Source organism: Oryzias latipes, chromosome 1, assembly GCF_053564925.1.
Source record: "Oryzias latipes strain Hd-rR chromosome 1, Olatipes_Hd-rR_3.1".
NCBI classification, from domain to species: Eukaryota; Metazoa; Chordata; class Actinopteri; order Beloniformes; family Adrianichthyidae; genus Oryzias; species Oryzias latipes.
Genome location: NC_136237.1, coordinates 43,665,676 through 43,678,879, shown reverse-complemented (window position 1 = coordinate 43,678,879; position 13,204 = coordinate 43,665,676). Strand labels below are relative to the sequence as shown.

At 42.9% G+C, this 13,204-nt stretch overlaps 1 protein-coding gene across 2 annotated transcripts in view; it reads left to right on the top strand.

The window, feature by feature from the left end:
* Window positions 1-13,204, top strand: part of LOC101163304 (opsin-5) — a 15,394-nt gene extending 2,190 nt beyond the window's left edge. Inside the window, exons 1-6 of one of the 2 annotated variants that reach the window (XM_004085992.5) lie at window positions 6,850-7,153; window positions 7,817-8,022; window positions 9,077-9,176; window positions 9,257-9,361; window positions 9,446-9,669; window positions 10,873-13,204. In XM_004085992.5, coding sequence (XP_004086040.2) covers window positions 7,000-7,153; window positions 7,817-8,022; window positions 9,077-9,176; window positions 9,257-9,361; window positions 9,446-9,669; window positions 10,873-11,343 — 1,260 coding nt within the window. In that variant the 5' untranslated portion in view covers window positions 6,850-6,999 and the 3' untranslated portion in view covers window positions 11,344-13,204. Of the gene's footprint in view, window positions 1-6,849; window positions 7,154-7,816; window positions 8,023-9,076; window positions 9,177-9,256; window positions 9,362-9,445; window positions 9,670-10,872 lie in introns of those variants that run through there. The other variant, XM_023953505.2, reaches the window with a different exon arrangement.

Below are 13,204 nucleotides of genomic sequence, written 5' to 3'. Positions count from 1 at the left end.
CAAACCATCGTGTTTGATGCTGTTTCCAAAGAAATATGTCAAATGTTTAAAACAACTGTTAGGAATGAAGAAATGCCCTCTATGGATACGACTGACACCCCCACAGGAGGAATCTGCTTTACTCCGACCCACAAGAACAACAACAAAAAAGTATGTGTGTTGTTTCAAAGGGATGTCATTTCTATACCAAAAACTACGTTTTGTTCCCAACAGTATTTGGAGGAAAGACTGGAGTGTGACCCAAAAATTTATGATAAATACTAAAAAAAGGAAAAAAGTTTCTTTTAAAATAATTCACAGAATATACCCCACCTATCAATTCATGCTAAGATACATTTAAACAACTGATCCTAACTGTACTTTTTGCAAAGAACATCCAGAAACAATTAACCCTCTTTTTTGGAGCTGTACTGAAATGAACATTAAAAAAATATATCCACCCCAACTTCACTCTGATATTTGAACATATCATTTCTGGCTTTCATAATAAAAACTTAGACTCAAGTAAAAAACTCATAATTAATCTTATTATTATATTTGGCAAATTTCATATTCATAAATGCACATTTTCTTCAGCTTCTATTTTTTTACCCGTGTTAATCAAACAAATTGAAATGTATCTCAGTACTTTCTCTAAAATGATGCCCGACGGAGACAATCAGAGGTGGTTAAGTTAAACGTAGCTTCGGTGAAAGGAATTAAAACCAAACACAGCCATCATAAAATTAGTCTCTATGCGGATGACATATTACTGTTTTTAAGTAATTTACATTCTGTAAATGAAACAGCAACAATCATTAATGAATTCTCCTCCATATCAGACTATTCCATTAATTGGAATAAGTCTGTTTTATTACCACTCAACAGGAATGCGGAACAAAGACTCACAATACCAGTCAAATCAGTAAAAATATCAAATATTTAGGTATCAATTTTTCCCCAAAACTATCAGAAGTGGTGCAGCTAAACTACACCCCATTACTGAAAAACATACAGGACGATCTAACACGCTGGACCAACCTGCCTCTGTCCCTTATGGGCAAGGTAGCCACGGTTAAAATGAAAATCTTACCCAAAGTTAATTATCTCTTCTCAATGATTCCCACACAACCGCCATTAAAATGGTTCAAAACATTAGACTCATCCATATCAAGCTTTCTATGGAACAATAAACCTGCAAGAATTAGTCTAAAAACTTTAAAATCTGCAAAAAGCTGTGGAGGATTAGAATTACCTAACTTCCACAAATACTTTCTTGCAAATAGATTGCAATACATCTTAAAATGGTTAAAAAATAATCCAGAAACCAACTCATGGTTAGACTTGGAACAGGCGTTATGTGGAAAGATTAACCTGTCAGATCTTCCATTTATTAGCCAAACAGTTAAAAAACAGGATTGTTTTCAAAGTATTAATATAAATGCCACTTTAACAGCCTGGTGGGAATTTCTCAAAATATCAAAATCATCAATTCTACCGTGCAAAATGACACCCATCTGGAACAACCCAGACATCCTAATAAACAAAAAAATGATTCACTTCCCAGCTTGGCAAGCAGGGGGCATAAAACAACTAGAGCACGTAATTATTGATAGAAGATTCATAACTCCCCAGGAACTTCAAGACAAACATGGAATAAATAACTTCTTGGAATATCAGCAACTTAAATCAAGTATTACTAAAAAGTATAAATTTAAAGACGACGATTTAAAGCTACCAGATGTAGTTACCACTCTGATTAATTTTTCAATGAATAGAACTCTCTCAACAACGATAAGATGGGTGTCATTTTGCACGGTTGAATTGATGATTTTGATATTTTGAGAAATTCCCACCAGGCTGTTAAAGTGGCATTTATATTAATGCTTTTGAAACAATCCTGTTTTTTAACTGTTTGGCTAATAAATGGAAGATCTGACAGGTTGATCTTTCCACATAACGCCTGTTCCAAGTCTAACCATGAGTTGGTTTCTGGATTATTTTTTAACCATTTTAAGATATATTGTAATCTATTTGCAAGAAAGTATTTGTGGAAGTTAGGTAATTCTAATCCTCCACAGCTTTTTGCAGATTTTAAAGTTTTTAGACTAATTCTTGCAGGTTTATTGTTCCATAGAAAGCTTGATATGGATGAGTCTAATGTTTTGAACCATTTTAATGGCGGTTGTGTGGGAATCATTGAGAAGAGATAATTAACCTTAGGTAAGATTTTCATTTTAACCGTGGCTACCTTGCCCATAAGGGACAGAGGCAGGTTGGTCCAGCGTGTTAGATCGTCCTGTATGTTTTTCAGTAATGGGGTGTAGTTTAGCTGCACCAGTTCTGATAGTTTGGGGGAAACGTAGATAGCCAGATATTTGATATTTCCTGTTTTAACTGGAATTGTGAGTCTTTGTTCCATATTCCTGTTGAGTGGTAATAAAACAGACTTATTCCAGTTAATGGAATAGTCTGATATGGAGGAGAATTCATTTATGATCATTGCTGTTTCATTTACAGAATGTAAATTCCTTAAAAACAGTAATATGTCATCCGCATAAAGACTAATTTTATGATGGCTGTGTTTGGTTTTTATTCCTATAATGCTCTCATTCTGTCTTATTGCTGCAGCTAAAGGCTCAATGAATATAGCAAAAAGAGAAGGAGAGAGTGGGCAGCCCTGTCTGGTTCCTCTTCCAAGAAAAAACCTGTTTGAAGTCTGTTTATTAGTTCTAACTGATGCATTGGGGTTGTGATATAATATTTTGATCCAATTGATGAATGATTCTCCAAACCCAAACTTATGGAGGTAGGCAATGAGGAACTTCCAATTTACTCTATCAAAGGCTTTTTCAGCATCCAGTGATAGTATGGTCATTTCCTGGTTTTTAATGGTGGCAAAGTCTATTATATTAACTAGTCTACGGACATCATCATCCGAGTGTCTGCCTTTGATGAATCCAGTCTGGTCGAAGTGAATTATGTGAGGAGTGATTATTTCTATTCTCTGTGCTAGTGCTTTTCAGATAATTTTTACATCTGCATTGATTAGAGAAATAGGGCGATAGCTTGAAGGACTAGTGGGATCTTTGTCTGGTTTTAGAAGAAGAATTATGTTGGCTGAGTTCATGTTAGGTGGCATTGATTGGCTCTCATTAATAGATGTGACAGTTTTATAAAATGTTGGTGCCAGTTGTTCCCAGAATTCTTTATAAAACTCTGCAGGAAAGCCGTCAGGCCCTGGTGCTTTACCATTGGGCATAAGTAACAGCTTCATGAAGTTCAGACAGCGAGAGCGGAGAATCTAAGTTTGTGATTTGATCCTCATTTAGCCTGGGTAGGTTTACATTATTAAGAAATGAGTCAATACTTTGCTCTGACGGATTGATCTGCGGTGTGTACAGGTTTTTATAAAAGTTTTCAAATGCGTTATTAATTTTGACCGGGTCATGGGTGACATTTCCTGTTTGGTCCATAATAGAGGTGATTGATGATTTTTCTCTATTAATTTTAAGCTGATTAGCCAGAAATTTGCCAGATTTATTAGAGTTTTCAAATCTTTCAATTCGTAGCCTTTGTATTTGAAATTGTGTTCGTTTATTAATGATGTCATTTAACTGCAGCTTTAAATTTTTCAGATCTCCCAGAATGCGTTCCTGTGCAGAAGCAGCATAAGCAGTCTCCAGGGTTTTGATTTTATTTTCTAATTCTAATAAATCTGCTTTCTCTTTGCGTTTTTTGTGCGTTGAATAAGAAATGATTTTCCCTCTCATGACTGCCTTTGCTGTTTCCCAAAGAACGCACGGTGGGATGTCTGGAGTATTGTTGAAGTCTAAGAAGGTTGCCCACTCTTTTTTAAAGAATTCAAGAAATTCCTGGTCCTTTAACAGAGACGTATTAAACCTCCAGGTTGTACCAGAGGGTGTGGATTTTTCCCTAGAAATGTTTACAGAGACTGGTGCATGATCACTGATAATAATTGGATGGATATTGGAGCTTTGAATATTTTTTAAAAGAGAGTTACTGATTAATAAATAGTCTAAACGGGAGTGTGAATGGTGAACTGGAGAAAAAAAGGTGAACCCTTTAGTGTTTGGGTGACATGAGCGCCACGCGTCGCAGAGACCCAGATCATTCATGTACTGCTTTAGAATACTTGCAGATCGCCATGTACGCTGATTTGCTGCTGTGCTGAGTCTGTCAAGTTCAGGGTCCAAAACAAGGTTGATGTCTCCTCCTATAATGATTGTGGAGTCAGAGTGGACTGAGAGTGAGGTGAAGAATCTGTGAAAGAAGGAAGAGTCGTCAACATTAGGGCCGTAAACACTCGCTATACAAAAGTCCTTATTCTGAATGGATATATTAATGATTACAAATCTGCCTTCTGGGTCAGTAACTGTATCCTTATGAGTAAAATTAAGATTTTTATTAATTAAAACAGCAACTCCTCGTTGTTTGGAGTTGTAACTGGCAGAGTATATAACTGGAAATTGTAAGCAGCACATAAGGTGATTCAAAGAATTTGATAAATGGGTCTCCTGCAGTAGAGCTATATCTGCTTTTAGACCATCCAGGTGATTTAACACTTTCAGTCTCTTTGGCTCAGAGCCAAGTCCACGCACATTCCAGCTAACGATGTTAAGACTGTTCATAACTGCTCTGACTGAAAAGGTGTAAAGCTAAGTAGTGCTTGTGTACCAGTCCATGTGCGCGTGCCCGCATTGAGAAGCGCTGTGCGCGTGAACGTTTTCTGGCTATGTGAGCTGCGTGTCGCGTGCGTCCTATGAGAGCCTGTGTGAGGTGATTGCAGTATGTCGGCGTGTGCGTGCGGGATCGCATGTGCACGCCGAACAACAATATTAATAGCTCCTGGAAAATAAGAATGGCACGGGAAAAGCCTGCATCGGAGAAGCCAACTGCCACATCCAAAAAGGCAGAGATGACGACACATGACCACGAATACGCCATGGAAGTATCCTCGCTGTCTGCTAAAAGGAAAACCCCGGTTACACCCACCAAACCCTCCATTCCACCTAACAAGGTGGTCGTCTCTAACAAAAGTGATCTCGAGTTGTCAGCTCTAACTGCCGCCATCGAAAAACTGACGGCGAGATTTGACGACTTTGACGGCAGACTTCAGGAAAACTCTGTGATTCTGGCTAATCTGACGAAGATCACTGAGGTAAACGCTGCTGATATAAAGGACTGAAATCCAAAGTGGAAAATCTGGAAAAAGAAGTTTCTGTGCTGAAAAAAGAAAATGATGACTTAAAGAGAGGGTGGTGGAGATGGAGCGATATTAACGGCGCTGGAACCTGAAACTACAAGGTTTGAAAGAAAAAAGCGAGGAAAACATCCTCAAAGAAGTCCTGGAGATCCGGTCAAAGATGGCGCCACAGCACAGCTCGCTGTTGGAAATGGTTGTGGACACAGAACATCGGCTGGAGGAGAGAAACCGGGAGGCACCGGCAAAACCTCATCCAGTTCTCCATGAGGCACTACCGCCACATCTTCTGGACGGTTTCTAAGGATGCAAAGGTTTGTCAAGAGATGGGAATCTTCTTCAAGCAGGATTTCTGCAAATCCGACCGAGAATCAAGAGCTGCTGTCTGGCCCAAAATGGAGAAAGGAGAGCTGCGGGACAGAACGTCTGCTATCGGGGCCACATCGGGAACGCTAATGGAGTCCGTTTGTCTCCAGACTAGCTGTGTTTTATTTATTCTTCTTTATACGTTTGGAGTTAATTATCATACATGCTTTGTTATTTAAAGCATAAACTTCATTTGCTCCGTTTTTTCCACACCTTAAGTTCACAGAGGAAAGTGAAACTCTGTTGTTGTTAACTTGAAAGTTATAAGTTTTAAAGTATTTTTTTCTAAAAGTTTGAGGTCTAGTTTTGCATTACAATGTTGTTTGGGATCTGAATTCCAACCGCTCACTTTCACCTTCAGTAACTAGCTAAGTAAGTAACTTTTTGTTCATTTTTGTGTTATTGGTTTTTTTTGTGTTTCATGTCTAATTTTAACTTTGTTTCCTTAAATGTTTACGAGACGATGTCAAAAGAAAATCTATGTTCCTATTCTGTAAAAATGTAAAGCCAGCTGCATTCTACTGCAGGAAACTCATTCTGTTAAAGCAGACCAACAGTTCCGGTCTAAATAGAATCCTGTTCTGTCACGGTACAAACAAATCTTCTGTTGCTTTGCTCTTTAAAACTGTCCATCAAAGTGGTTCCCCGTATCTCTGATGATGACGGCCACTGGCTCATCTGTGTTCTTAAAACTGATGATGGTTTTCTGATCCTATGCAATGTCTATGGTTATAATATTCCTAGTCAAAACAAATGATTATGAACAAAAATCACAAAACATATCAAACGTCTCAATCATAAGTACTGTACAAATACTGTAGTAATTGGTGGTGATTATAACATGGTTCTAGATGAATGACTGGATAGAGGACCCTCAAAGTTCAATACCCATCATATTAATCCAACTTTACGGGACTTTTGTCTTGATCTTAATGTTTCTGACCCCTGAAATCAACAAACAGAGTCTCTATTGCTTTGTTGACCTCTCACATGACCCTCCCCTCAGTTATCTCAGTCATAGCGTGGTCAGACAGTGAAGGATTATGGGTCTGCTCCAGGATCAGGTGTCTACTGACCTCTGACATGATCAGGGATCCAAGCTCCTTAAGTCTTTAATTGAACATTGTCAGCCGACTGGGGGGTGGGGGGGATTAGGTGTGTGTGTGTGGGCGGGGGGGGGGGGGGTGACATATCTGAGCTGTTTCTTCATGGAGGGGTTCATGTGTTTCATCAACATCAAAGTCCGACCCACCCTGGTGTCACATGTTCACAGGTGTGCTGAAACCTGCTCATCATCAGCAAATCTCAAGTGTTTCCACGGCAACCTGCTGCGTTCTGACTGGGGGCCGTCGTCCCACGGCTGATCCAGGATCAGCTTCTAAATTTACCTGGGATTACTGACGGCTGCTCTTTGATTCTGGAGCCTCAGAATGCCTCAGACCGGAGCAGGAACCGACATGTCGCTCAGAGGTTCTTCTCTGTCCCCCCCTTGGAAGAACCACACTTTCAGTTTGGAGGGAGGTAGAGACCCCCCTCTGTCTGACCAAGGTGAGACCATCATCGGAGTGTACCTGCTGCTGCTGGGTGAGTGTCCACGTTCACACATGCATCCTCTTTACCGCTTGGCCGGGGTAGCCTGGGTTGGACCTGCTCAGTTGTGGATCTGTTTTCAGTGAGATGTCTGTCATGACAGAGGATCTTTGTTCACTCATCTGTGGTTCTTAAACATCAATGGGGGTCCCATCTTTAAAGTCTTTGCCATGACTTGGCCTGGATTTGAACTCACGACCTTCCAGTCTCAGGGCAGGCGCTCTACCACAATGGCACTGAGCTGGTTTGTCATTGTCACAGGTACAAAGAGATTAAAAGTGCTTCCAACACTCCTAACCTAAAAACAGCCGAACCCGGCTTCATGGGGGCGAAGGCAGGGGACGTCCTGGACAAGTTGCCGGTTCAATCGCACAGCAACAATTCAGTGACCAATTAACCTATGAAGCATTTTGCTGTGAGGCAAGAGTGCCAACCACTGCTGCACAGCCACTGCATGGACTACCACTCAAAACAACCCAGGATACTGAATGTGTGTTAAAATAGTAAAATCCAGAGAAAATAATAATTGAATTATTAATAATATGAGGAAAACTTCACACTATGATCCACAGAGTACAGGGTTCTCCGTGGTCCAAACACTTGATGGTTCCAGTCTTCTGGTTTGGGGACTGAGGGTTTTCTGCTTGTCCTCTTCAGGCTGGATGTCGTGGTTTGGAAACAGCATCGTGCTCTTTGTTCTGTACAGACAGAGGGCGTCTCTGCAGCCCACAGACTACCTGACCTTTAACCTGGCTGTCTCTGACGCCAGCATCTCCGTCTTTGGCTACTCCAGAGGTATCATAGAGATCTTCAACATCTTCCAGGACAGCAGCTACATCATCTCCTCCATTTGGACCTGCCAGGTACCGAGACCATGTGACTCACAAAGCCACAGGCAGAGTCAAATACACAACACCAACGTGGCAATAAACAGCAGATCAAAGGTTCCCACCTGGGGCAAAAAGTCTGTAAAAGGTTAAACAGGTGGAAACGTGCAAACGCAAAACTTCACACAAACAGGATTCAAGGAAAAAAATCTGTAGAAACGATGAGTTCAGTGCATTTCTGTGTTGATGTGACCCACGTGAAAAACACCACAGACAGGTTTGACATCTTTGTGCTCCGGCTGGTTTTTTATCAACACTTGGCAAGTTATTAAATAATAGGATGGAGGGCAAATGTTTGTGTCACTCTAAGGCGTTACTGTCAGGCTCAAAGTTATAAACTTGTAGGAGTGGAAGGAAGTTTTAATTGTGTGTCTTCAGTTTGAGACAGCAAACGAGACAAAAGAATTCATGTTTTTCTGGACTTAAATTGTTAAAGGGGTGGGGGGTGGGGCTTAACCAATGTTAAATATTTAAGCAGAAATGGTGAATGGCATGGACTTTTGTTCAGTCAAATACACACACTGATGATCACCGGCGCCGACCCAGAAGCCAGGTAAGTGTCTAACCCAAGCACCCTTTGACACTGGGTCAGGCAGGCTGGGAACCGAACCTGTGATTTCCGATCAGAGCTCGGCCGCTCTATCTATCGTTACAAATGCAGAACGTGTGGGTAAATGTGCAGCATCGCTCGTTCTCCTGCGCGCTGGTGGATTCGCCAGGTCTGACCAGCTTCCAGATTCTGTAGACGCTCATGTTGTCATGGTTACTAGGCCAAAGTCACTGATGGATTCTGAGCTAAGCAGTTGAAGGCGGTCAACTTCCTGTGATGTGTGTCTGCAGTAAAAGCACAGGGAACCGGTTCCACATGAGTCATACCATCCAGACCGCTGGACCAAAGACGTCATCCATTCAGTTTTAGAAATCAGGCCCAGAAAAGATGCTTCATCAGGGGGGGCAGAATGCTGTATCGGTGCAGGTAATGTTTTGGTGGAGGGGTGGGGCCATTTGTGACCTGATGTCTGTGCTGCAGGTGGACGGCTTCCTCACCCTGCTGTTTGGGCTGAGCAGCATCTATACGCTGACGGTCATCAGCATCACCCGCTACGTCAAAGGCTGCCAGCCCGGTAGAGGTATCTCCTGAAGCCCCGCCTCTCGCTCACCACGATTCCCCAGACCTGATGCTTGAGCGTTTGTCCCATCTGTGTTTCAGCTCACCATATTACCAGGAGCAGTGTGTTTGTTTGTCTGCTGTTCATCTGGGTCACCGCTGGGTTCTGGTCCGGAGCTCCGCTGCTTGGATGGGGGAGTTACACAGGTGACAAACACATACAACCCCCCACAAACGCATATGCACGGCTGGTCCCGCCCCTCTCTTATATGGTTGGTTCTGTCAATGCAGATCGAGGATACGGCACCTGTGAGATTGACTGGGCCAAAGCTAACTATTCCAGGATCTACAAGTCTTACATTGTCTTCATCTTCATCTTCTGCTTCTTCATCCCGGTCCTCCTCATGCTCTTCTGCTACGTGTCCATCATCAACACGGTGAAGAGAGGAAACGCCCTCTCAGCCGAGGGAGACCTGACAGACCGGCAGCGGAAGATTGAGAGAGACGTTACCATCGTGAGTGTTCATCCACTGGTCCCGTTTGCTGGTTCTGGGTTCCCCTGGAGCACAGAACAGCAGCTTTGTGCTGAAATGCAGGACGTGCTGTCAGTAATGAGCTGCATATTGGTGTAAAAACAGACGAAAAGACACTTTTCCCTGGGTTGGAACCACAGATTCACGTTGATTATTTAAACGGTTGAAGAGTTTGGGTCATAGAGAGTTTTTAATAATAATAATAATAATAAGCTTTATTTGTATAGCACCTTTCAAGATATAGAATCACAAAGTGCTTTAGGAATCTTCTGGGACATGTCGGGCATTAAATGACAACAACACAGCACCAGTTTACTTCTGCAGCAGCGAGGCGGCTCCTGCTTCTCCTACACATTATACTGACATGTATACGTCTCTGGTTTAATAGATGGGACTTGAGAATCCGCTACCAATTTAGATGGTACATATGTGCCATATATAATAGTATGTACCATTGTAGATGGTATATATGTACCACAATAGATGGTACATATATACCATCTATTGTGGTACATAAAAATATATATATCACATCTATTATGGTACATATGTACCACAATAGATGGTATATATATATACTATAATAGATATGGCAAATGGCGTATACTTATATAGCGCTTTCTACCTTCTTATGAAGGCCCAAAGCGCTTTACAGTCACAGACCCATTCACCCATGCACACACACATTCACACTCTGGCGGCGGCTCCGCTGCCAAACACTGGCGCCAACCTCCCACCAGAGGCAAGGTGGGGTTCAGTGTCTTGCCCAAGGACACTTCGACACATGGGCGTGCAAGGCGGGAATCGAACCTGCAATCTTACGATCATGGGTCGACCGCCCTACCGCTGCACCACGGCCGCAGATATGGTATATATATGTACCATATCTATTCAGGGAAGACAGCAAACCAGCAGCCAGAGGAGAAACTGCATTACAGTTTGTAACAAATCCTAAAAAAACATAGACTGGTTGGGGGCGTGTTCTTGCCACAGGGGTTCCTGAACCAAGTGGACCTGCTGGTGCTGCTACAGAAGTTCCATGAGGCAGAACATTATTATCAGAATAGAGAACTAATTTCTACTAAATACCGGCTCAACACTAACACCTTTGGTTCTGCCCACCTCTGCTGTCTGTCCGGACACTACCAGCTTTGATCTGGTCTTTGTCTTCCAATTCTTCTTCAGGTCTCCATAGTCATCTGCACAGCCTTCATTCTTGCCTGGTCCCCGTATGCTGTAGTGTCCATGTGGTCCGCCTTGGGCTTCCACGTACCCAACCTGACCAGCATCTTTACACGCCTATTTGCCAAGTCTGCCAGCTTCTACAACCCTCTGATATATTTTGGCCTCAGCTCCAAGTTCCGTAAAGACGTCGTCATCCTGCTACCATGCACACATAACACCAAAGACACGGTCAGACTCAAGCATTTCACGCCAAAGGCTGATGCCCATGGACGCCTCGCTTCAGGGGGTGGAGTCAAACTCAAAGTTTCTCTCAACCAACCGGACAAGAAATACTCGCCTATGGAGGCCACAACCCCAGAGTCTGGCGGCTTCCCCTTTGGTCCATCTCCACCTGGCAACAAGGATGTGTCTTACATCAACATGCCCCGCCCCTCAGAGGCCAGCTCTGAGTTTGAGTGTGTGAGACTCTGAGAGGCTTGAAGGAGGAAGAACAGTGTCACACCTTCGAGTCTGCGACAGGGAGGCTGACCGCCACGACCAAACTGAAGGCGACCAAGACGACTCTGAAAACCCAAAGGGACGGTTTCAAATCAAGTTACTGAGATTCACACCCAGTGACTGACCTGAGCTGACCAGAGCGGTTCCGAGCTGCTGTGAGCCATCTAGCAAAACTATTGCAATTTCATGGAGTCTTTCATCTCCTCAGATAAACCAAAGACCTTCAGAGGGTCCAAGTCCCAGAAACGCAAAGAAAACACAATGTGAAGATGGGTGGTCCAAATCCCACGGACGAAAGCTAAAGTTCAAGAACCAACAGACAAATTCACTGATGGGAGTGATGGTTTGACCTCTTGTTTGTCTGTTTTGACCAGAAACAAACTCATAAATGTCCCACAGACACACATCTGCATTTACACACAAACCTGCAAAGAACAAATAATGATCAAATAAGTCTTGCAGGTCACCACCTTCTAGATCAGGGGTCGGGAACCTTTTTGGCCAAGAGAGCCATAAACGCCACATATTTTGAATTGTAATTTCGAAAGAGCCACAATAATGTAGTGTCCCTTCCCCACACTGAGGCACGGAGACTTAACCTCTTATAAAGTTCTTTATTCCGATTACTGCAGACCGCAACAAACGCCGTTCAATTAATTCAGCAACTCCTGAATCTCTCCCGCCGAGACGAGAGCGCGTCTCCCAACTTTATATTCGCTCCTACCGCTCCAGCCCTCCCATTTCCCTTATTCGGCCCACAGCTGAACCCCATTGGTCCAAACTAACAACAGGCTGAGCGACAGAACTGAGAGCCAATCAGATCTCTGCTTGACGCGTTCAATGAACTCCAGAACTTTTAACGCGACCCAACAGCCATCCAACTCAGTCCGCGACAATTTGTTTAAAACTAAATATACAAGTGAATGTGTGCATTTGATTTAATTTCAACATTTTTAAAGTACAATAAGTCTGTGGATTCTTTTTAATAACATTGTTATGCTGTTGCTAATAAATGATGAGTATTTCTCGTGGTAGTTTTGCTGATGGTCTAGTCTGGTTGATACGTGGTGAGTTTCTGCTTCATGCAGGCGTTGAGACTTTAAACGTGATCGTAGTCTGAATGTTCTGTAGATGTGAGACAGACTGATCACATGCAGACATGGAGCCAAACACACACTCACACGCTGCAGTGAGTGACAGGAAGCGGGTTTTACGTTTTTATCCCTGCGCGGTTCACCTGCTGCCTGTCCCCTCACCCCCCCCACCCTCTGCTTTCTCCCTCATACATCCCGTCCCCGCATCTGCGCGCTCTTTCTCAGAGACGGGAGCGCAGTTTTAGGCACGTCAATTCACAGGTTTCCAGCTGGTACAAACTCTGTCAAATAATAGATAATAGTAACTGATAGCGCTGGCGCAGATTTCTCTCTCTAAGCACTGCTACTACTGCGCGCCTCTGGCATCGCATCGCGCCCGAGAAGGACTGGTCTAATGAAAAAAAAAGTATAAGTAAAGATTTGTCTGCGAGCCACATGTGACCATCAAAAGAGCCATATATGGCCCGCGAGCCATAGGTTCCCGACCCCTGTTCTAGATCAACGTTTGCTGTCATGAGTTGGATCATGAACTGTGGTTTTTATAGTGTGTCATTGCAGTAAATTGTAATGTGATCATTCAGAAATGTTGTAAATGTTCTGGGAGCTTCAGCGGACCCAAACGTCTTCCACTTCTACTGCTGGTTAATGGAATTACCTTTGAAAGGGATGATATGACTCACCTTTTGTTTGACAATCGTTGGTTCAAGGTGAATAAAAAGATGCAAACAGTGAAGAGAAAA